Source organism: Cibotium barometz, chromosome 30, assembly GCF_041138505.1.
Source record: "Cibotium barometz isolate CiBa-2024 chromosome 30, ASM4113850v1, whole genome shotgun sequence".
NCBI lineage: Eukaryota > Viridiplantae > Streptophyta > Polypodiopsida > Cyatheales > Cibotiaceae > Cibotium > Cibotium barometz.
In genome coordinates this window covers 37,340,896-37,364,779 of record NC_141075.1, presented here as the reverse complement: position 1 = coordinate 37,364,779, position 23,884 = coordinate 37,340,896, and the positions used below count along the sequence as shown (strand labels likewise).

At 45.5% G+C, this 23,884-nt stretch overlaps 2 protein-coding genes across 3 annotated transcripts in view; both read right to left on the bottom strand.

Annotated features, from left to right (window-relative positions):
• The window catches only part of LOC147621444 (AIG2-like (avirulence induced gene) family protein), a 139,592-nt gene extending 123,637 nt beyond the window's left edge, over positions 1 to 15,955 (bottom strand). Inside the window, exon 1 of one of the 2 annotated variants that reach the window (XM_086824180.1) lies at positions 15,761 to 15,955. In XM_086824180.1, the coding sequence (XP_086680306.1) occupies positions 15,761 to 15,882 (122 nt within the window). In that variant the 5' untranslated portion in view covers positions 15,883 to 15,955. The remainder of the gene's footprint in view (positions 1 to 15,760) is intronic. The other variant, XM_086824181.1, reaches the window with a different exon arrangement.
• On the bottom strand, positions 2,496 to 10,574 carry LOC147621445 (uncharacterized). The gene is made up of 5 exons (XM_086823733.1): positions 10,425 to 10,574; positions 4,802 to 4,853; positions 4,546 to 4,681; positions 3,594 to 3,646; positions 2,496 to 3,493 (listed from the first exon to the last, which is right to left on the bottom strand). The coding sequence occupies exons 1-5, from the start codon at positions 10,572 to 10,574 to the stop codon at positions 2,496 to 2,498; spliced, it is 1,389 nt and encodes a 462-aa protein (XP_086679859.1).
• Positions 15,956 to 23,884: the final 7,929 nt, after the last annotated feature.

The following is a 23,884-nucleotide window of genomic DNA, read 5'->3' as shown; positions in this document are numbered from 1 at the left end:
CATTTATTACCTGGGACTTGCAAAGGATGCAACAACCCAGCCTGTCTAAAGCGTTTAGCTTTATTTGCCTGACAAATTTGACACTTGAGAACATAATCTTCCACATACCCTTTCATCTTTGGCCAATAAAAAGTGTGTTTCACTAACGATAGTGTCTTGTGTACCCCAGGGTATCCAGCAAAAGGGGCGTCGTGACACTCCTTAGGAATCTTGGACCTAATGTCCGGGATTTGTGGTACACAAATTTTGTCATTACGGAATAGTAAACCATTCCGAATCATCCACTGGCCTCCTGCAGCCTGAATGGTAGACTGCTCAGTCATTGAGTCTTGGTCAATCAATGAGTTCCCTTCCTGGATCTTCTGCCAAAATGGACCAAAATAACTATTAGTCCTGCAAAGCCCTCTCAATGACTGAAATAAGTCAGTAGAAATCTCGGTGAACGACAAAAAATTCACCTCTCGAATTCGACTAAGCGCATCTGCAACACTATTCATGGACCCTTTTCGATAACGGATCTCAAAATCAAAATCTTGCATTAACTCAGCCCAACGAGCTTTCCTTCCTCTCAAATCATCCGCATCACACACATACTTGATTGACTAATAATCAGTCAATACCACAAACTTGGAGCCATATAAATAATATCTCCAAACCTTGAGAGCATGAATCACAGCATAAAGCTCCTTCTCAAGGGTTGGCCAACGAGATTGAGTGTCATCTAGCTTTTTACTTTCAAAAGCAACCGGTCTACCATCTTGAAATAGAGCAGCCCCGATAGCATAGTCACTGGCATCAGTTTCAAGAACATAAGGCCGACTAGGATCGGGTAATGCTAAGATAGGTGCTTCCTTGACTTTATCTTTCAAAAGTCTGAAGGCCATATCCAAATCGTTATGCCAAGTGATAGGCTGATTTGACTTACGTCCACGACCTTTCAATAAGTCGGTCATCAGTAGTGTGAGCTGAGAGTACTCCCGCACAGATTTCTGAAGAAAAACAACAAAACCGAGAAAAGAACGAAGTTGTTTCACTGTTCACGGTATAGACCAGTCTAGAACCTTCTGAACTCGGTCATAGTCAATGCTCAATCCATCTCGAGTGATCTTGATGATGTCGGTCATAAAGAACTCACATTTACTTAATTTAGCATATAGTCGATTCTGTCTTAAAATAGATAAGACAATCATGAGGTGTCTAACATGATCCTCAAGAGTACCACTATATATCAAAATATCATCCAGGAACACCACCACAAATTTCCCCAAATGTTCACGAAAAAGATCGTTCATCATTTGCTGGAAAGTGGCTGGAGCATTGGTTAACCCAAAAGGTAATACGAGAAACTCGTAATGGCCATACCTAGTCCGAAAGGCGGTTCTTTCGACATGCCTTTCATGAATACGTATCTGATGATAGCCAGTACGTAAATCTATCTTCGTGAAATATTTCGCTCCTGCTAACCGGTCAATCATGTCATCTGATCTAGGGAGAGGATAACGGTTCTTAATTGTCAGCTTGTTCAATCTCTTGTAATCTATACACATTCTCCAGGTATTGTCCTTCTTTCTCCTAAGCAACACAGGTGCACCCCAAGGTGATTTACTTGGACGGATCTGGCCCATCCTCAAATAATCTTCGAGTTGTTTAGCCAACTCATCTTCCTCAGCTTGGCTCATCCTGTAAGGTGGAATATGTTGGACCGATGCGGGAGCGGAGCAAGCACACACGAGAGAGAAAGAGAGGGAGAAGGAGGAGAGCAGACACGAGAGATGGGGGGTGGAGCTATCCACTGTCTCAACCAAGAGAGAGTGAGCCCCTTATTCACTAACTAAAAGAATAAGGAGATGTGTGTACATAAGTGGGCGGCCGGACACTGGGTGCAGGCACACTGCCTTTACCCAACATTCTCCCACTAAAGACTATGTGTCGATAAGTGGAGAGAAAAACTAGCCTACAACTAGTATATACAAGAGGTGAGAGAAGACGGCTCTCAACCTACGCCCACTAGCTCACTCCAAGTACGTGCATGCACCTGTATGCGCTCTAGCGACCACTCAGAGTGCGCAACACTGCTAGAGCGTACATGCACCTCATGCAGGTATCTAGTAAGGACCTGCAAAGCTCCACAATGCACAATGCCAGTGTCAACCACCGAACGGCTAACAACTCCCACTGCAAATGCACCAACCGCATAAGCAAGATCAGGTCTCCAGACCAAAAGGTCAGACATGAGAGACCCGAAAGCTGACGAAACCTGCACTATCTCAGCCAACCTATCACTGTCAGCAACCTCACTGCCATATGCATCCTCAGGATCTACCTGTCCATGCATCACAGTGTCAGCATCATCTGGCAAAGGCATATAAGACGAGAATGACTGCAAAACCGAAGAATCAGCACCACTGCAATCATTCGGCCACTGTATGGCCTCTCCGATACTCTGCTGTGACTCACTAGCGCAAAGACGCTCTACCTGTCTATCCATAGACGTATCATGCACAACTGACTCTACCTGCTCGACCAATGTCAAAGAACTCTAAGTCACTCATCTCCGTCAAAGGAGGCATCTCCGTCCTAGGAGGAATAATCTGCTGTGCCTCACTAGAGCACTCCCGCTCTACATGTCCGCACACAAACATGTCCTGCACAGTTAGATCTCCCTGCTCGACTAACGTGTGAGCATCCTGCTCAATCAATGTCTGAGCATCCTGCAGCGCATTTGCAAAAGAGACACGTCTCGTCTCTCGCTTTCCACATGGCTGCAATATCACAGAGACTACACCGTCTCCAAAATGAGAAACATGCAAAGGGTATACCACGCCACTCCTGGCACCTCTCGCAATAACCAGCGAACCCAAATGCATCTGGAAAGACCGCTCTCTAAGCAGTACCTGACAACCAGTGTCTCTCAACTGTCTCACTGAAATGAGACTCTGTCCTCCCAAATCTGGAACATAGCGCACATGACTAAGTGTGTACAGAACACCACTAGGCAATGACAAGCATATGTCTCCTGCACCTGCGATCTCATACACTGAGCCATGTAGATGCATACAACCAAGTCTCCCACTAGAAAATGTGCTAAACCACTCACAATGAGACGTGACGTGAAACATAGCATCTGCATCTAGCAACCAACGTGGAGAAAGTGAGCATCCATCAAAGTATGCAGGAGGAACACTAGAGGCAAAGGTGACATCACCGTCACTGGCGTACTCAGTCACTGTAGCTGCCTCTCTCACCTGTGTCAAAGGAGTCTGTGCATCATGCATACATCTCCGTCTCTGTTGCCTTATACGCCTGAAGCAACGACGCCTAATGTGCCCTGTGTGGCCACAATGCCAACAGCGCATATGATGGGAAGAACGAGAATGATGTGTACGAGACCTCAACGTCTCAACCTCTGGCAACAATGATTGCTCATCTGTATCAGGAACACGGACAACAAAATGCTGGACGGAATCCAGAGCCATGTGTGTGCAAGGAAACACTGAACAACAAGACAAGCAACCAATGCGCACAACTCTATGTGGCGGATGCGGAATCCTCGACGCAATCCAAACCACAAGATGCCTGCCAACAAGAATAACCTGCAAACCTCGCAGCAAACCACTGTGCTACTTGCACCAAACTGTGCTCAACACTGCAAGTCCAATAGCAATATCAAGGCATCAAAACAAGCTAGCTGTATACACTGCCAAAACCTCTGTGAGCAACGAATGCTCGAGAATACCACAATCTCCCACTCGAGAGCAAGCGTAGCGAAATACACGCTACCAATCAATGGCACAAAGAGGCATCACATAGCTGCAAATTTTGACAAAATTTCGGCAACATAACGGCAGTAAATGGCCAAAAAACCAAAATAACCAGCCAAGGCAAAAATAGCCCAAAACTAAAGGTGTAAAGCTCTCAAAAGAGCACAACCAAGTCTCAACGCAAAGTATCACTGCGGAGAATCACACTGCATCTGACATAGGTGACCAGACACTATGCATGGGTCCTATGGTGCTCGCGGGATCGCTCCAGTACCTGTATCACCGAAAGGATCCCGGACATGGGTATCCCCCAGCTCAATGAAAACCTCACTCGACCCTCAACAATGGCTGCAATCCAATCAGCTGACTAAATAGTACGTGTCCTAAATGACCATACATAGGGCTATCCACAATGCCAAAGAGCTATCACAGCTCACAAATGCGTATGGCAAAGCCCAAAACTGTCAGCACACACAATGCCAAGCACGGAAACAAGCAACCAAAGAGGCAAACACTGCCAACATCAAGTGTACCAAGGCATGAGCTGTCAAGGCATATAACTAAGCATATGTCCCACTGAGCATAGAATGCCAAACACGGCAACTCTAACCCAAAGTCTGTCACTCACTCCAACAACGGCACCTGTGCTCGTAGGAGACAACAAAGCTATGGTCATGCACGAGAAAAACTCAACTCGCTGTAAGAGGAGCATGCATAAAGACCACAAATAACTCCACCTGCAAGCCTGCAACACGCTCAAAAGCGAGACCCACAATAGGCATACATCTCTACCAGTAATCGTGTCCTGTCAACCTGCCAGAAAATGCGCAATACGGCCACGCTACACAACCTGTAGCTCAAAGACAAGACCTGGCGAGATACCTGCAACCTGTCAATGCTCATAAAAGAGCACACAAAACCTGTTTCACGCAATCAGCATACATGTCCTGCAAATCATTGCTCTAAGCATACATATCTTGTGCGAAGAGCATCATCGCTCATGCATGAGCGGAATCCAAAGCTCACCACATTTCACGTACATGAGCACTGGAGCAAATCAGCCCCAAAGCTACAAAACATAGTACCAGGAACCTGTGAAAAACATCAAAATTGGAGATCCGAAATGCACACAGCTGCTGCAGAAAATTCTGTGATCAGAATAAGGTCAAATGAACACCACCATTGCGTTCGGAACGTGCCAAAACCCCAAAAAAGACTCTTGGGTTGCGCAGATCTGAGTTCGTATGAGGGATTTATGGCCAAAAAAGTGATTTTCGGGCCAAAAAATGCACCTGCGGAAATCTGTTTCTGCATACACACCTACTAATCGATCTTTCAAGCTTAGGGATGGCCCTCAAGCTTTCTCTGTCCCCGAAGCTCTCTCTCAAGCTTCCATGGCCGAGCTCCGTACTCGAGGCCAAAAGCTCCACCGCACACCGCAAGCGCGCACACGAGGCACGCACACCGCGACTCTCCTTTCCGTCCCGCAGTCAATCAATAGGATCAAACTTCTACCATAATCTAAAACTTGCTCTCTATTTTGGGCCGGGAATCCAGAGCGTAGCGATAGGGCAGTTCCTTCAGTCTTCCTTCAGTCGGCAAATACCAAGATCTGTAATTCTCCCGGATCACTATGGCCGACCTTCGTCTCTGTCCGACAAGTAAGTCTTACAGTAAGTTGTTGGACCGATGCGGGAGCGGAGCAAGCACACACGAGAGAGAAAGAGAGGGAGAAGGAGGAGAGCAGACACGAGAGATGGGGGGTGGAGCTATCCACTGTCTCAACCAAGAGAGAGTGAGCCCCTTATTCACTAACTAAAAGAATAAGGAGATGTGTGTACATAAGTGGGCGGCCGGACACTGGGTGCAAGCACACTGCCTTTACCCAACAGAACACTGATAGGATGAGCACCAGGGATCAAGTCAATACGATGATCTACGGCCCGTTCAGATGGTAAACTCGATGGCAGTTCCTTAGGAAATACGTCTTGAAACGAATCAAGTATCTTCTGTAATTCTTTGCTTTCAAACACACTTAATTCATTGACATCCATGGAAGGGATGAGAAAGGAAGAAAGTGGAATCAATACACAATGGAAAGCGGTATACAAAGAAGAATCCATTATATTTCCAAAATCAATTGTATTTACAAGAGGTCCCTGAGAGGGATGAATACAATCACCTAAAATACTATACTGGGTGTCCCTATGCTGAAAAGAAAAAATATGACTAGACCAATCTATCTGGACTTGAAGAGTCTTAAACCACTCAATCCCTAATAACAAGTCTACATTTTCTAGGTACATAACATAGCATTCCACAGTATCTTTGTAGTCCTGAATCTGGATTGGAAGCATCTCCATCTTTCAATCCCATACTTGCCTTCCCGCAGGTAGGCGTACCTCATAGGTATGATCGCTGGGTGTCGTATCAAGACTTAATTTCTGCACAAGTTTGTAGTTAACAAAGTTGTGTGAGCTGCCAGAGTCTAGAAGAATGTGAATCTTATGGCTATTCACTTCTCCATAAACGCGGAGAAGATCATGTAAGCCAAAGACTTTAGAGTTGAACAGAACAAGTACTAGGACGAGAGAAAGTACAGTAATTGACGTACCTGTCAAAGACAACTGGTTAGCTGCCTTTGGCTTGGGTCCTGCGTTGGTCTTTGCACCCTTTTGCTTTGGGCACTCGTTACGCATGTGTCCTTTTTCTTCGCAGATAAAACAACGTCCTTCCTTCTTGAGCTTTAAAGCCCTAAGGAGTCGTTTCTTCTTCGTTGGTGTCGAACTTGAATTCTTCGAAGGTTGGTCCGAAGACTTTCCTTCAGTCGTGTTAGCCATAGGTGCAGAGAACTTTCGTTTATGCTTGTTCCCCTGCTCGGTAACGGGTTTCGACTTGGAAGAGACCATTGTATCATCATAGATACGTGCTGAATGAATGGCTTCATCCAATGTTTTGCATTTGTTATTTTTAACTTGTAAACGGTATGAGTCTGGTAAACCAGCTACGAAGAATCCCAAAAGAGTAGTGGGATCCATCTTTGTAGCTTTCATCTGCAAGTCCCTAAACTTCTGGAGGTAGACCTCATAAGTGAGGTGCTGCGAGGTCACGGTCAAACCTGAAAACCGGGCAACAACATCATAATCATCCTCTTTCTTGAGAAATTCTTTCTTGAAGACGTCTTCGAATTGTGCCCAAGTTGTTGGCTTAGAGTTGAGTTCCTTCCACCAAAGCAAAGCTTTGCCTGAGAGGAAACCTGCTGCTAACTGGATCTTTTTTCCATCATCATATGGATGAAACTGAAAATAGACCTGTTACTTATGTAGCCATGTGTCCACGATCTCCTTGGTACGCTGTTTTTGCTCGCCCCCGAACGGTTCCGGAGTAATGTTGGGGCCTAAAGCAGAGGCCAAGGTATCCATAGCCGAAAGAGTAGAGAGGATAGTGGTCAAAAGAGCGATGGAGTTCTGCAAAGCTTGCATCTGGGCTGCGATTTGTGCCTGACGTTCCGACGAAGAAGCTTCGAGAGCTACTTTGAACTCTTGGAAATCTGATTTTGACACATAATCGTCAAAAAGATCGGCATCGGTATCTTCCGTAGCCGGCAAGCCTTCGCGTTCGACAAGGGGCTCCAACTCTGATTCTTGGGTCGACATCGTGAAGAGGATAAGTGGAGAGAAAATTCGATCTTTGCACAAGAAAAGTGCAAGGGAACTTGAGAGCTTGAGAGCTTGAAAACTTGAGAGATGTGTGGCAAGAAGCCCACTTAAGGGGTTTATAAAGCCTGCCCCAAAAGCTACTTGAGCTTTTGCTTTTGTGTTTTTTTTTTCATATATATATATATATATTCTGCTTTCTTAAAAAAAAACAAACACCTTTAAACCTTGGAGGGGACTTTTAAAACTTTAAAAAAAAATTAAACTAAAAAAAAACGAAAGCAGGCCCAAATCGGCGAGTGCTTTCCTTGATTTTTTTTTTTCTCTTCCCTCCTGGATTAGCGCCGCCGGCTACCTGTCTGCAGACGTCACCATGCTGCTGTCGCCTCACGTACTGCCGACGCCGCTTGTATGAAGGTCGGCGTAGCTGTCTACGCCAGCTTGCCTACGTAGGCCTAGCCAGAAGGCGGCGTAGGCCTGGGCGCCTGCCGGCCTGGCCTGGGCGCCTGCCGGCCTGGCCTGGGCGCCTGCATAGGCCTGGCCTGGGCGACTGCCCAGGCGCCTAGCCTACTACATGCATGCGCCTCCAACCAGCACGAGTATGCGACCCCGCAGAGTCAACTGAATACATCTCTCGCTCTCTCTCTCGTTCTCGTTCAACCCAAAAGCAACCATGCTTTTTTTTTTCTATTTTCTCTCTGCTGAAACTGTTTATACAGTTCAAAACCATCTTTCCTCTTCTTTGCAAGGCGGCAAACATCCCTTCTTAGACCACCATCTCCATCATCATGGGTTTCTTTGATGAAAAAAAACACATACTGAATCTGAAAACAGCAGTATGCACAGAAAAAACAGCAAGCTTTTTTGAACACATACCATTCTTCAACCTCATCTTCTCTACCTACTGACTTGCTCGTTCACGAGGCATGCTCTGATACCACTGTCAAATCCCCACCGGATCTCCTCATGATCGTTTCTAGTACGAGACTCGAATCCTGCAAACAACACAAACAAACAAGAAGGGGGTGCAGGCCTGACTCACCTCCCAACCATGACAGCTGTGGGCAAGCCCACAGTCTTGGCTATCCCCACCGAGCCACGAGCTGAGCTAACTAGGTTGACGTACCGACCAATCTCCTCCTCGCGACGTCCCATACCGCCACAAAGCTACCCTCGCGGGCCTCGAGATTGCTGCCGGCCTCGGCTGCGTAAAGCAGGTGCACGTCTGCACTAGATCCAGGCTCCAAGACCATAGAGCTCTCACAAACTCGCGAGACTCTCTATATGACTAATGACTAACCTTGGCCACCGGCTCTTGGCCGGTCGTCGGGCGTCCACACTTGGGCGCCCGCCCGTCCATACTTGCGTGCCCGCCCGTTAGTCTATCCCTAACTCAGCTCGCCAATCAGCCTGCCTAGCTCCAAGCTTCCCCAAACCTCGAAGCTAGTCTTGTGTGCATGTAGCACATGGTAGATACACACTGTGCACATGACACCAACCATCCTCGGTGTATCAAAAGCCATAAACATCTCCATGGTCATGGCCAACGGTCTTGTAGAGTCTGTTGCTCCTAGGATATGCTAAACATAGGCATGATGTAGAGCGACTCATGTGCTTCAGGTGTGTGCAAGTTCAGGGGTGTCTCTGGACATGTTCTCGCATACACATGCAACTTCGGTGCTTGTGGCAAAGTCAAGGGCTGAGGTTGCTGAGGAAGGATTGTTTAAGGATACCTTATCGTGGGCATGCCATTACATGTATGCCAAATGTGGCACACGAACTAAAGCATGGTAAGTGTTTTACAAGTTTTCTTTTCAAGAGTGATGCTATTGTGGAGTGCGCTGTGTGCAGGATAAGGATACGCAACTTGAGGGAGTCCCTCTAGAAGCTTGCACCTCGGAGGATTGTGGCAGCATAGGAGTTAGAGACAAGGACCATGAAGTACAGGTTTTCAGGTCACTCGAGTGCTAGCGGAACAAGAAGCATGCTTGTTGCTAGTCTCTTACATTATTGACAAGTTTTGTTGGTGAGATCGCCAAAGATAAAGCAAGTGATCTCTTCAAAGTCCCCAGATATTTTTGCAGCTTGAGTGCTTGTGACTGGATAGAAGACAATGTGACATAATCGGAGAGTGGGCATTTATATCCTGCAATGCACTATCTTCAAGCACATGCACAACGGTTTACTAACACCATATTCTTAAGGTCAGTGTGATGGTCAAGCTTTTGCAGGTTCAGGTAGGGGCCGGCTTCCCCATCCTTTTCCTTGACATAAACCCCATCTCTCAGCCAACCACACCACACAAACCATCGGGTCTTTCCAACCACCGGCCAAGCACCAAGGCCACACTGCCATGGGCACGAAGCTATCGGCGCATAAATGCTTTCATTCGGCCATTACCGACATTCCAGCAAGTAACCCTTAACGCAACGCCGGTGTCCGCGTTCTTCCTGACAACCCGGTAAGTGCAGGTGACCCCTTCACCCTCCTTAAACTGCTTTTATTGACTCCCCATGGAGTGGGTAGAGCACTCCCCACGGAGGGTTGAGCTGGTACAAATGGGATTGTTTGCAAGTACATCGTCGGACAGCCCCATCACTAAACCACCCGCAAACTCCAAAGAAAATCCCGATACCACCAAACCCAAGCCTATTTCCCCTTCCAACCAAACCCTTGCAAGTTTCCGGTTTGCAATCAATCCTCTTCACTCATCCATTCATCACCGGCACTTAAGCACATAGCACCGGACCATCCTTCCTACGTTGTGGTCTATCTGGCACCAATCCACGTACTTATGTCTTCCGCCAATTTCACTCGATGGTCTAAACTATCGTCCAACACTAGATCCAATTTTTGCACGCAGCATCCATACCCTGTGCCAACACTTTGCATGCTTGCCTTTAATCTGGTTTTCTTGTCTCATTTTCTTTCATTCAATCTTGTCTTGCATGGTTTAGCCCTTTTTACATCCATGCATGCAGCACATTTCCGACGTCTGCACACTCACAAGGACTACTAGCTTTTCATCTGCAACTTCATAAAGATGCACCAGCAAGCCTCCATCTTGCCCAATCACATGGGCATCCCAATCGCGGTCTATGAAGCCGTTGGATCCATGCACCCAAATGGCAATCTTCACACTCAACGGTGATTCCATCAAGCGCGCTCTACAGCTCCCCCCGAGGCACAAACCTTGCCTTCATCCGCGCTAATCAAGCAAGGTAGAGATTCCCAAAAGATCAAAGCGATGCCACATGTGCAAGGTCGGCAATGTCCGGCATTCCAACATTTCACCCCCAAGCTGCAACAATCCTATAATGCTTCCATTCTTCTCGCCAATATCACCATGCTTCTAGCAAGCGGACCGAAAAGCCATCAACACTTCAAAACGAGGCTCAAAAAACACCCGGATCCATTCGGCCATGTCCGGCAAGCCAACCATTGTTCGCAGCTTCCCAATGTCCCTGCCAAACAGGGTGTCCTCAATTCTTCCATTGTCACATACACTCTGCACTGTAGTGCATTGTGACAAGATGGCTCATCATCAGTGCATCATTGTACATCAATAGGACCCTTGAGGATATGATTTTGTCATATAACGTCGCCCCATTGTGAGCCCCAGTCCGCGACATGTCAGGCACGTGCTACGTAGAGCCATAAAGTGTCAGTCAGGTCAATCACTCAGTCAAAGTCCTCTTACCCACTTGAAGAGAATCATTCATGCATATAGAAGTCAGTAAGAGCCTTAGAGTTTGCATTAGAAGCATTTATTGCATTGCATGTGAACTTTAGCCATAGCATTAAAACATTGCATAAGCATTTAACCCTTTGCATAAGCATATAGTCTAGTCGGCAGCCTTATGAAATAGTCCGTAGCATTAAAAGCATTATAATCAGCATATTAAGCTTATTATCCAGTTGTGTATTATTAGGAAGTCGGCTGACTTGCTTCAGCAAACCGACCAGCCCCCTAGATGCATATAAATACCTAGCGTTTCAATAATTCAAGCATTCAATCATCAAGCGATCATCACCAAGGCAGAAAGCGCATACTTCTCTGCTCCTCGCTTGCAGAAAGCGCAGCTTCTTCCAGCATTCCTTCTCTTGCAAAAAATGCATCATTCACAGCCTGCATATACAGCCATCAATCGCATGCATCTACAGTCCCTCACAACCATAGAAACAGTCTCCAATTCAGCTTTTTTCTCAGCCACAGATTGCAGTCCTCCTACAGCCCCTTGGAAGAGTTTATTGGCATCGAGATTGGTCATCATTGGTGCTTTTACAGCAGCGTGCAATCAGCCCTACTCTTGGTCTTCTAAAGGTCTTGCGTTTGAGTCATCTACAGTCTCAAAGTCAATCTTGCAGTCATTCTCTTCAAAGAAATAAAGTAAATACTCCTAGCAATAGGAGGGGCCCTTCGGTGGTGGGTAATTGGGACCCCATACTGTGTACAAATCTCTCTCTCTCTCTCTCTCTCTCTTAAAGTTTGAAGTGATAAAGTGGATTGCTAAAGACTCACGAAACTCAGGATACAGAAGGTGGTGTGAGACTTTGTGTGATAGGATCCTTTCATCTACGCATAATTCCGCTCCATGTTACATTAGTATCAGATTCAGCTTATCCACATACACCACATCCTAGCATGAGTGTCAGCAAGACATGCACTAGCTAATCCCAAGGCTAATCTTGAAGAGGTAACAAGATAAAGAACCAAATTAGGAGCTTCTGTTACTAGTTTGGGGCAGGAGAACCTTGTGGAAAAGGACAAGAGGCTGTCAGCCAGGTGTGAAGGAGTTGCTCCGGTCGGCGAGGATTATTTGTCCTAGAGCTGGCCGACAGGAAGTCGGCCAGTCCACAAGGGGTTTTCAGCCCTCTAAAAGGGCACTTTGGCTCAATGCTTAGATCATTCAACTCTTTATGAGTTGGGTCTTAGATTTAGGACTAGAATACGGTTTCTACCTTTTCATGAAGGCATCCTGTAGCTATAAGATTTGTACTACCTTTCTGTACATTATGAAAATGCTGAATACTCAGCTCTCTCTCTCTCTCTCTCTCTCTCTCTCTCTCTCGCTTCTCTATCTTTTGTATGCGTTTTTGGCATTTGCATCAGCATGTTCCAGGATGGTATTTAGGGCTGAAAGAAGACTCCCAGAGCTTCCGCATATGACAGTGGTATCACAGCTTCAAGCTGGTTCTGAGATATTGTTGCTGCGCATGTCCGACGAATCTACCCACCCTTCCTTACCGCATCGCGCATGGATGACACCATCGCCCGTGTCTTAATCTTTTGGTGGTGTGGGGACCAGCTCTCCCAGAGCTTCCACATGCGACAAAGTGCATCCTTGGATGGTCCAACACGACCACCGACTTCAGCAACATGTCTACAGAGAAGAGTACACACCATCAGAAAGATGTCTCCCTTGAAGGAGACCATCCTCTTCCACCACCCGAAGATCCCTTCGCTCTTCTCAAAGCTCAGAACCAACTTCTCATGAAGTGTCTCCAACTCTTGGAGGCCACCACAGAAAAATCCACTCCAACAGCTACCCTCGACTTCATCTCTCTTTTCTTTTAGATGGAACAACAAACACGAGAAGATTAGGCCAGACGGTGGGAAGAGAAAGCTGAAGCAGAACCCCCCAATTCAACCCTTCTCTCAACCACACATTGCAGTCCTCCTACAGCCTTGGAAGAGTGCATTGGTATCGAGATTGGTCATCATTGGTGCTTCTACAGCAGCGTGCAATCAGCCCTACTCTTGGTCTTCTGAAGGTCTTGCGTTTGGATCATCTACAATCTCAAAGTCAGTCTTGCAGTCATTCTCTTCATAGAAATAAAGCAAATACTCCTAGCAATAGGAGGGGGCCCTTCAATGGGTAATTGGGACCCCATACTGTGTACAGATCTCTCTCTCTCTCTCTCTCTCTCTCTCTCTCTCTCTCTCTCTACTTGAAGTGATAAAGTGGATTGCCAAAGACTCACGAAACTCAAGATACAGAAGGCGGTGTGAGACTTTGTGTGACAGGATCCTTTCATCTACGCATAAACTACCAAATCCCTATCTCAAACCACGTGTAAGAGTCGAAGAAAGCAAACAAAAAAGAGTCGAAGAAAGTCATGTGTTGGAAGAAGCTTCTACACGCACTCACCTTTTGCCCAATGTCCATGCACGCTACTTTCAATATATCCACAGGCTCTGCATGTAATAGACACATAAGCACTATTCTTTCACGAACCTACGTTGAGCCTCATCATCGATAGTCATTAAAATATATTTCTGGATAGGGGGACCATGACGAGCGCAAGCCTAGTCCATAGTACAACCCATCGCCTGGACCTTCCCACAGTGAGCAAGACCTTTCGTGCCTCGTCTTCAACCACCCTACCCATTCAATCTACCCTACCTCTAGACCCAACACTCATTGACAACGCCGAGTCCATCAAGCCACATAGGCCACCCCGCTCCCTTGCAGTTGTAGACACCACCATGTGTAAATATGCTGCCATACCTCTAACAAGCTATTGATCTTGACTCCCCAAGAGGGGATGACAAGTAAATGTCGAAGAAACTAGCAAAAAGAGTCGAAGAAAGCAGTTGTGTTGGAGAAGTGCACCCACATGGACACGCTCGTTGCCCATGCACGTCACCTGCATATTTTACTATGGGTATCACTTTTTTTTTCACTTCTCACATCACGCACAAACACGTTCACCTTCACCTAACCTCGTCAACGCCAACCCTCCAGGTACATCTCTAGATGGGGGAACCATGGTGGGAGCAAGCCTAGCCCATGGTACAACCCATCACCTAGAGAACACTCGACCTTGCAGATATCTCGAACGAGCTTCCATACCTATATCCCCTACTTTGGCTCCAATTCACCGCCAACAAAACCTCGTCCTAGCAAACGTATTCGTCAAGCAAAGCCCCATCCGAGCATAATCTCCTATCGTGTCAAACTATCCAGGACCTCCATCTACCCATGCTCATTATTCCATGGGGTCCTAGCACTAACTCCACCACACAAAGGATGCGGACAACTTCTACCAACTACCTCCACACCACTTCCACAACCAACGGAAGCCCGTCACATGAAGAACCTCCATATCACCTATCACTTTCTATGCCACCTCGACAAGTTGCCTGCCATCAAGGAGGCGACCCAAAGCTTCCCATCACTTTGCCCTACATCTAGCTGCAGATCAGTCTCGAACTAACCACATAACGTCGGCCGCCAGTTCCATGGATATATCCTGAACCATCCACTTCTGGACATCAGCTTCACCACCGACTTGGGTGACATGAGGATGCGGTCACCATTAAGAAGGTGGATATGTTAATCTAATATAGTTTGGACGCTCGACCTAGCGTAAGGCACTCTGCCATCATACCTGCATGAACAGGTACTTATCTTTTGTAAGGTAGCACTGGAACATATAAAGCAACCTTACCTATGAGCTTACGGATGAGCTAGCACACCCACATGGAAAGTTGCATTTGCGGCTCAAAGCCAAGATCCAATGACACATGCTTCAATAAGGCTAAGGTAAGCTCTTGACTTGAACGACGATGTTCTAAAGTCACGGTGCAATGTTTTGTAGAATTGGTCGGCTGATCTAGGGCTAGTTGGTTGGTTGTCCTTCTAGTGAGACAACAACCCAATAAAGTGTGTTCACACTCTGGGCCAATTCACATTTGGGCATCTAGGCCGATCCCTTCTTGGCCTCCCAAAAAGTTCCAATTCGGCCTCTGAAGTTGCCTTTGATTCGCCTTTGATTCGGCTGATGTCTGGACGTTGCACTCATATCTACAATGCACGATGCACGTAACATAAAACTTGTTGGGAGTCGAATACGTCAGCATCTTGCGCTGCCAATCCTTGAGTTGAATAACTAACATCAAGGACACACTAGCAATCAACGAATCAGAACCATGCAGAGTGAGGTCTCGTCAGCGAACCTCCCATATCTTCCTATGCCATAACAGTCTTCAATAGAACCAAAACGTTCAAGTTGTCCCATGTTCAACATTTTCCTCAAATGGGTTCCATGACCTACCATAGCTGTGGCATGTTTTCTAAGTAAGATGAATCATATCATCATTGAGTCAAGAATATCACATAAGATACATCAAGTGCAGCTTACTGATGGCATGCATGTATGATGAAACAAATGAAATCTAAACTGCTAGGCACTCACAGAGTTGCATGAGTTTTGAATGGCATACTAAGACTTTGAAGTCTTTAGGAGAAGGTTTTTGTTAATTTCTAATCAAAACTGGTTTTTGTTACTTTCTAATCCAAACTCGACGATACTGGAGCTAGGATGGTGGGGGCTTACAAGTCGGGTAAGAGGGCGGGAGACGACTGGGGGACGCGCTGGAGGAGTATGGAGACAACCTCGTCGGCGAGGAGGGTGCCATACACGAAGACACTGTGTGCTGCAGCTGATGAAGTACCCATTCTACTCGTTGTGCGCGCTTGCTTTTTGCAGGCTATGGCTGTGTGTAAAAGACAACAGTCACTAGTACTACAATTAATAATTAAAAAATTTAAGATGGCCTGCCATAGAAAGAATGAAAATAAAGAAAGTATTAATATTAGTTTATGAAGAAAAGAGAGAAAGAGAAAGGAACAAAATCTTACACGACCTTAGATAGTCGAGACCATGCGAACTGAAGTCGCTAACTCCTTGCATGCCCTCGCCCGCTAGGGTTTATCAACGCCCCTTGTTGCGTCTGGCTCTTTTCGCGCAGCGGCCGGTTGTTGTCCTTCCTCTACATACCCTTTAGGTGCTATCGTCCCCCCCCTCGGGTGCATGGGCACCGAGTGGAGGGGAACCCCCACTCTTCTCAGAGCGCAGGGCGCTAGTTCCAACACAGTGGCTACTCTGAGCTCGCCTCCTATTAAAAGCACGCAAGCTCCAACTTACCAATAGTTCCCTCAGTGGCCCCCCTGCCATGGATGCGAATCGGGAAGCTCTGATGAAATACGACCAGGTGATAGAAGATTTATTGGACACTAAGAAACAACTGGAAGATTCCAGAGCCCGAGTAGAAGAATTGAATTTGCTGCTGCTGCTGCTGTGTTACAGAAACAATTAGAAGAAGATGCACAGACAACCAAGAAGTCTCCAGCAAAGGTCGCAGTTCCTTCAGGTAATCCTTCTTCCATTAAACCTCTGGTTTGCCTTCCACCAGATTTGGTTCAGTCTATGGAAAAGGGTTACACAGCCAGATGCCTGGTAGGACTGCTCTTTGGCCCTAGGCCCCCGTAGATTTCTTGAGGAGCTGGGTTAAAGACAATTGGTTAGCCATTGGAATTGAGGTAGACATCATCCAAGCGCTCCCCAATGGTTACTACCTTTTTCTATTCAAAGACCCAGGTATGGCTCTCAAAGTCCTGGAGTCAGGTCAATGGTTGGATGTACAAAAATACCCCCTTCTGCTTTTTCAGTTGGTCCAAAGACTTTAACCCCCAGGGTCCAAAGCCTTCAGCCTATCCCGTATGGGTGGAACTACCCAACCTACCTTTTTACTTATACCCATGGATCAAAAAAATTATGTCCCCCATAGGCAAAGTCCTAGGCATGAGATCGAAAATTAAGTACAAGCCAGCGTGGCATCCTTAAGTACTAGTGGAAGTGGATCTAGACAAGCCCTTAATAGATGAAATTGAAATTAATTGTGGTGAGTACTATAACATTCGGCAGAGTATTTTGTACAAGCACCTACCCAATGCTTGCTTCCACTATGGTAAGCAAGGGCATGTTATCAGAGAGTGTCCTTCCAAATACCCCAATCAGAGAGCCACTAGTTCTCCTATCCAACTTCCATCCAGCAACAACATGCCTTTACTTCCACTATGGTAAGCAAGGGCATGTTATCAGAGAGTGTCCTTCCAAATACCCCAATCAGAGAGCCACTAGTTCCCCTATCCAGCAACAAAGGTCAGCCCATGGGAGTAAGTTATAGTCAGACCGTGCCCCCCCCCAAGCTCCCTCTACTTCTAAAGACAAAGGAGAAAAGTTTACCATCCCCAACAAGAGGAAGGCTTTCATACATAATAGGTTTGGTATCCAAAGGGTATTGGCTAGCTCCTTTGCCTTGCTAGATAATATCTCGGACCCAGAAGACTCTATAAACTCCCAAGAGTTCATACGATGCACTCCCCTGGATAGATCCAGAATTTTGGCTTAAACAAACCAAATGGATCATGATCAGCTACTCCCTACTCATTCAGCTATGGTTGGACAACTGGGATAGGAGCAAGACAGGGATGGACAGTCTCTGTATGATACAGAAAATGGTATCCCCAAAGAAATGGAAATAGGTAAAGAACTCAAAAGAGTGCATGCCCTGGTTGGGTCAACCACACCACAAGCTGCCTCCAAAGTAGGACCTAAAAAGGTCAACACTCAGAAAAAAGTTTAATGAGATGCACTACTCTGAATGTTAAGGGTTTGACTGGCCCATCAAAAGTCTAGCTAGTGAAACATTGGCTAAGGAAACAAGGAAGACTTGACTTCATAGCTTTAACTGAAGTCAAAGTCAGTGGGGATGCGCTTGAGCAAAGGCTACACAGCATCTCTAACGACCACATTTGGATTTACACAGCCCACTGTCACACGGGTCTAGAAGGGTGGCCTTGGGTATGCATTTAGACCATCAGAATGAGCTGAAGGATGTGAGGATTGACATGTATGATCAATGGGCTACAATTGAAATGACTACCTTCTCCTTCATTAGTATCTATGCTAGAGGAGCTCAGGCAAACAGAATCAGAACTTGGGGTACTTTGAGAAGTGTCCCTGAACCTATCATCCTAATGGGGGATTTCAATATGGTGGAATCTAGAAATGACAAGTTCAAAGGCTAGGGACAAGTCATCAAAGGGGCTGAGCTTCAAGCATGGCAGTGCACTATTGACCATTTTCAGTTGTGTGACTTGGGGAATATTGGAGACTACACTTGGCAAAACTATGCCCAGGGGGAATTGACCAGGAAAGCTAGACTGGACAAAGGATATGTTAGCAAGACATTGGGTAACTCCTTCATCGGATGTGAATGCAGATCTGATGTCTCTACCTGCCTCTCGGATCATACCCCATTATTGGATAATCATGACAAAAAGGTGTCGAACTAGTGGTTCCACACTAATCCTACTCTATTCAAGATGCCTATTGTGCAGGAGGAAGTCAAAAGAATTTGGACTGAATTCTTCAGCTATGGTCTCACTCCGACCAGGGCCTGGAGTTTCGCCATCAAATCTACCCAATCTCTGTTGATATGCATCAGGAAAGAGGTGACTAGAATCAAGAAAAATAGAAGAGATATGATTTACCTTAAACTAAAGGAGTTGAAAGATACTACAAATAAGGAGGACCTTTCAGTTCAAAAGGTTGTCCTCAGTACAAGGGCTTAAATTAGGAGAGAGGAGGAGTTATCCTAGTAGCATGCCCTCCTATTCTTTAGAGATTGGTGGGCTGGGAAAGCTAACTTGCCTACTCTCGAGATGTTCAAAATGCTAAAAGTCAAACAATGTAAGGACACACTTCCTACTCTTCATGATCCTAGCAACCCTTTTGGGTCCTCTGAGGAAGGGAATAGAACAAGGGTCTTCAATCACTTTAACAACATCTTTAGCAATGGGGGAGAGATTGCTAAGGACTAGCTCAACTGTATTGCCATCATAAGACATGCCAGAAAACCAACTATTCCAGATAGCATCTCTAAATCACTAGAAAACAATATCTCCAAAGAGGAAATTGGTAAGGCCATTGACTATCTAAAGGTTTAAAAAATCCCAGGTGTTGATGGCATGCCCTTTGAATTCTACAAGACCTTTAAGGATATCTTGTTGTCCCCTTTACTAGTTGTGTGGCAGGAGGCTGTGTCTTTTGGGGCTCTTCCCCTTTCAATCAATGAGGGATGGATTAAACTTATTCACAAGAAAGTTGAGAAGGAAGATCTGAGCAATTAGAGGCCCATCACCATGTTAAACTATGCATATAAAATGTTTGCCAAGGCCTTAGCTCTGAGGCTATCTAGTCAGCTGAAGAACTGGATCAGACAGGAGCAGAATTCAAAGGAAGATACATCCTAGATGCCATAATCACTATGTGGGAGGGCATGGAGTAGAAGAATCTGAATAGGATTATATTTTTTTCAAAATTGATTTTGATAAAGCCTATGATAGGCTTAGTTTGCATTATGTATTGGAATCCCTTAAGCATATGGGTATGGGGGGACAACACTTCATTTAGACGGTGAGTACTCTTTTTGGCAATGCCACTGCTAGGATCGATGTTAATGGCGTGCTCTCTAATGCATTCTCCCTAATTAAATCTATCAGACAAGGTTGCCCTTTAGCCCCCCTCTTCTATGCTATTGCTACAAATGGTTTGAGTTGGCTTATTAAAGATAGGATGGACAAAGAGAAAATGAATGGCATTACTCTTCCCAATGGTAAGCAGTTACACCAATGCTATGGTTGCTAATAATGAGCAAAAAATAAGATGCTTATGGGAGTGTCTAGACATTTATTTTGCAGGGCCTTGGGATCTGTTATTAACCACAAGAAAACAAGTATCAAGACTCTTTTTGAAAAGCCTCCTAATTGGCTGAACCAAGCTAGATGCAATACCTTGGAAGATGGAGTGATCTTCACACTGCTGGGCATTTCTATGGGTTTCAAGGTCACCCTTAAATAGAGACGGCAATGGGTGTTAAACAGAGTAGAAGGCAAACTAGCCAGATGGCAGAAAATGCAACTAAACCTTGGAGGCAGGAATATGGTAATCAACCACTACATCATCCCTTCTGTCATCTACTTTCTCAGCTATTGGAGACCTCCTAAATCTAATTTATTGCAACTCAGAAGGCTGTGCAGGAACTATCATGGGGAGGGGACCCTTGGATTAGAAAAATCCCTAAAGTTAGGTGGGAATGGTGTTGTCTGGAAACTGGTAAAGGGGGCCTTGGTCTCAAAGATGTGTCCAACCTGGTTGATAGACTGGCAACCAAATGGGTGTTGAGAAGCTTTCTCCACCCCTCTGAAGATTGGGCTTGGTTGCTCATTAGGAACTATGACTAGATCCAACTCAAACGATTCCCTAAATGGAAGAGCCTCCTCCCACTCACAATCATGGCAAGCAAATTTCTGATAAAACTTACTGGTAGCCGGTTGGTCTCTTCTCTCTGGTCTGCTTGGAATGCTATTAAGATTGACCTTGTCCTATCTCAGAAATCAAGTTACATTTGGGGAATCCACGGGAGAGATTCCCTCTAGTCGCCATGCATTCCCCTTCCTCCAATTGATGATGCCCAGGCTGAGAGGGCTCTAAAGTTGCACGGATTGGCATATGTAGTTGGTGGGATATCTGGTACAGAGACAATAAGACTTGGATGTCCATAGCTGATTTGATTAGATACTATAATGTCTCCAATGCAGAGTTGGACCTTGTTGGGGAAAGGATCAGTTTGTTCCAGTTCTAGAGATTGTGGCACCTACTGGGTTCTTTTCTTCGTCCCCTTGTTTAGCTTGGGCTCGTGTTAGGACATTTAGTGACATGATGTTTTAAAGCTTCACACTTATGGTCCTGATAGTGGCCTGGTTAGAAGTGGAGGCAAAACCACTGGCACAATATGGGCAGTCTTTGATCAAATGATCAACCCCACACTTAGTACAAGTAAGTACTGGCATGTCATTATGCAGTGCTGCCATTGGCTAAGTTTGATGCGCATAAACCACATTCTTATTAGGACAGTTTGCTATTCGATGAGGTCCACCGAACCAAAACATTGTAGTGGCTCCCTTCTCATATTTAAGTTTACGTCTTTACCTTTCCACCGTGGTTTGGAACACTGGTATTGGCATGTTATTTTGTAAGATATAAAACTTTGGCGCAATCTCTGCGGCCTCCTCATAGTACTCACTATTGATTTCTACCTCACGCACCATATCACCCTCATCTGATGGCTCCTCAATCAACACTTGGTTGATTTTATCCTATGGTGGTTGTGGTGATAGAACAGGTGGTGGTAGAGGCGATGTGTCATGTATCCGGAACATCCCTCCTGGTAAATAGGATGGCTTTGGTTGGCCTGCAAAACCGCAGTGATTTGCACTGGTGGTGATGGTAAGGCCAGTGGCATTCTGAGTGCCTACAATTGTGCTACAGTTTGGAATCTCAGATACTTACACATGAAAGTGTCATGGTTCCCTAATTTCACACAATGAGCACAATAGAGTAGCAGTCTTACTCTTAATTGAGGACATTCGATAGTGGTGTGATTCATTCTGCACGTAGAACACCATACCAAATCTCTCTGAGGGTAGAGATGAGCATGCCCATGCCCTGATGCTTCTCTTCCATCCTTGACCTTCAATTTGTCTAGTATGGCATTACTGAGTTCATCCATGGTTATGTTCCCAACTTGCTTGCTCCGGGTTCCTGTGTTGATTAGTGACTCGAGACTCGTGATGTTGCTGCTGTATGAGCCTCCTTGACATCTTCAAGTTGTGGTAATTCAAGCATATTGTCTTCATATTCGATTGCCAACTTACAACATGCATCTAGAGTAGTCGGTCAGGCTAATACTAGATAATCATTCATTTTATGATCTCAGACTCCTCTTCGGAAGCAGGGCAATAACTGGTTCATCAGTTAGCCTCCTCGTAGCTTACATCTTAAATTCAAGTGCCGAGATGCATAGTCTTGTATAGACTCATTTTCTTTTTGTTTCATATTATGCAACTATGCCACATGACTGCATCTGTCCACCACTTTGGGCAAAGCTTGGCACACAGACATTCTTGAGCCGAGTGAAGTTGATCTTATCTTTTGGCTTTAGGGTTCAAAACCATTGATTAGTCTTTCCTTCTAAGGTCAATGAAAAAGCATGAATCATGGTCACGTCACTCAGTGGCCCACATGTTTTGCATGTGAATTCAAAGATCTCCTAAGAACTTTTGTATAAGCTTGGAAATGATGTGTGGCTTCATTTGGGATGTTCTAGATTCTAGAGCAGTTTCTCAGCCATATTAAGCAAATTTGCCCTTGTGGCCACGTTAAGATCTACATTTGGATCCGCCATTGGTCTTTGAGGAGCTACTACTCCCCCTACCTAGACCTCGTCCACTTCCTACATTGCCTCTTCTAGGCATTTCGAGTCTATGGGTAGGTCCCACCAACTTATCATGGCGTGGCTCATTATTAGCAGCCTTTGCCTGTCTTTGTTGAATTAAGAGCTCCATGTCCTGCAAGAACGTGGGATGATTGATCATTTGCTCTATGTCTTCCTTTGTGTATTGTGTATAGGCGGTTCTCAACTTCAACAGTTTCCCTGGTAAAATTATCCCCTTCACCTTGGGTATTAAATTCTTCCTCTGCTCTTAGCTCTTCATTAATGGGTTCTAGATTTGGGATTGCTCCCTCAGTCATACCTATTTCCATACCATCAGTGGCATTCCTAAACATTTCTGGTTCCTTACCACGTGATTAAAATGGATTTACATTTTCCATTTCCTTTTGCTCAACCCTTCTTCTTCGAGTATCGAGCTCTTGTTTCCTTAAGCTCAATACTTGCAAATGTCGCTCTACTTCAGCCCTCTTCAATTCTAATATTACTTCTTATGAGCTTGGGAATAAGACTTGACAGGTCCTGGTGACCGCACTTTCCTTGTCTCTCCTCACAGTAGGTGTTCTACTATACTGATCCTCACACTGTTAGACAACCTAGAACTCGAAGGTTGGGTTGGTACTTCCGATCTTGGAACTTGTCTGGCGTTGGTTGACAGGCCCATACCTGCAAATTACGCTTCATCTCATCATTGCTGGTTTGGAGACCCAAAAATCCCATGGCCATGTCAAATATACCACTGGATCTTGTAGTAGGAGAAGATGGTATTTCTTCCTCTCCAATCCCAGAGAATGGTAGCCCTTCTTCTATGGACTCTTCACTACTTGTATCAATGGTGGTTAGATTTCTTTGAGGCGAAACACTCAATTGAGTGTTCGTAGAGTGGCCTAAACCAACACTCTTTTGATAGGAAGATCCTGGGTGGTTTGATGCACTATCGTCTCGCGGCGGGAGTAAGGTCGTCTCCAATGAGTTTACCAACCCTCAAGTGCATGGGAATATGATTTGATAGGTTGAATCACTACCCCAAATGAATTTTCATAGGGTTGTGTTGATCTAAATTTTTAGGCCGTGAGATTGCAAATAGCAATTCACGCCATGAGATAGCAGGGAATGGTTCACGTTGCGAATCCGTAAATGGTTCACGTCGTAAACTATTTTATGCACTTTCATGTGTTCAAAAGTCACTTCAAATTTCAGGTCCGCGTTCGTCCTGGTCTGAGTTGGTTGGTCTCAATTTGTGTAATAGAGGCACTTTCCTAACTTTAATCTGACAATCCTCGGTTTGTGAATTAGATCCATCACTGATAGTTCATGCCGTG

Coding starts and splice junctions, on each gene's coding strand:
- LOC147621445 (XM_086823733.1), bottom strand. CDS start 10,574: ATGGAATCACCGTTGAGTGTGAAGATTGCCATTTGGGTGCATGGATCC. Junction 4,854..10,424: donor ATGAAAAGCTAGTAGTCCTT/GTGAGTGTGCAG, acceptor TGTTTTTCACAG/GTTCCTGGTACTATGTTTTG. Junction 4,682..4,801: donor TGATTTGCTCCAGTGCTCAT/GTACGTGAAATG, acceptor TGCGTGAAACAG/GTTTTGTGTGCTCTTTTATG.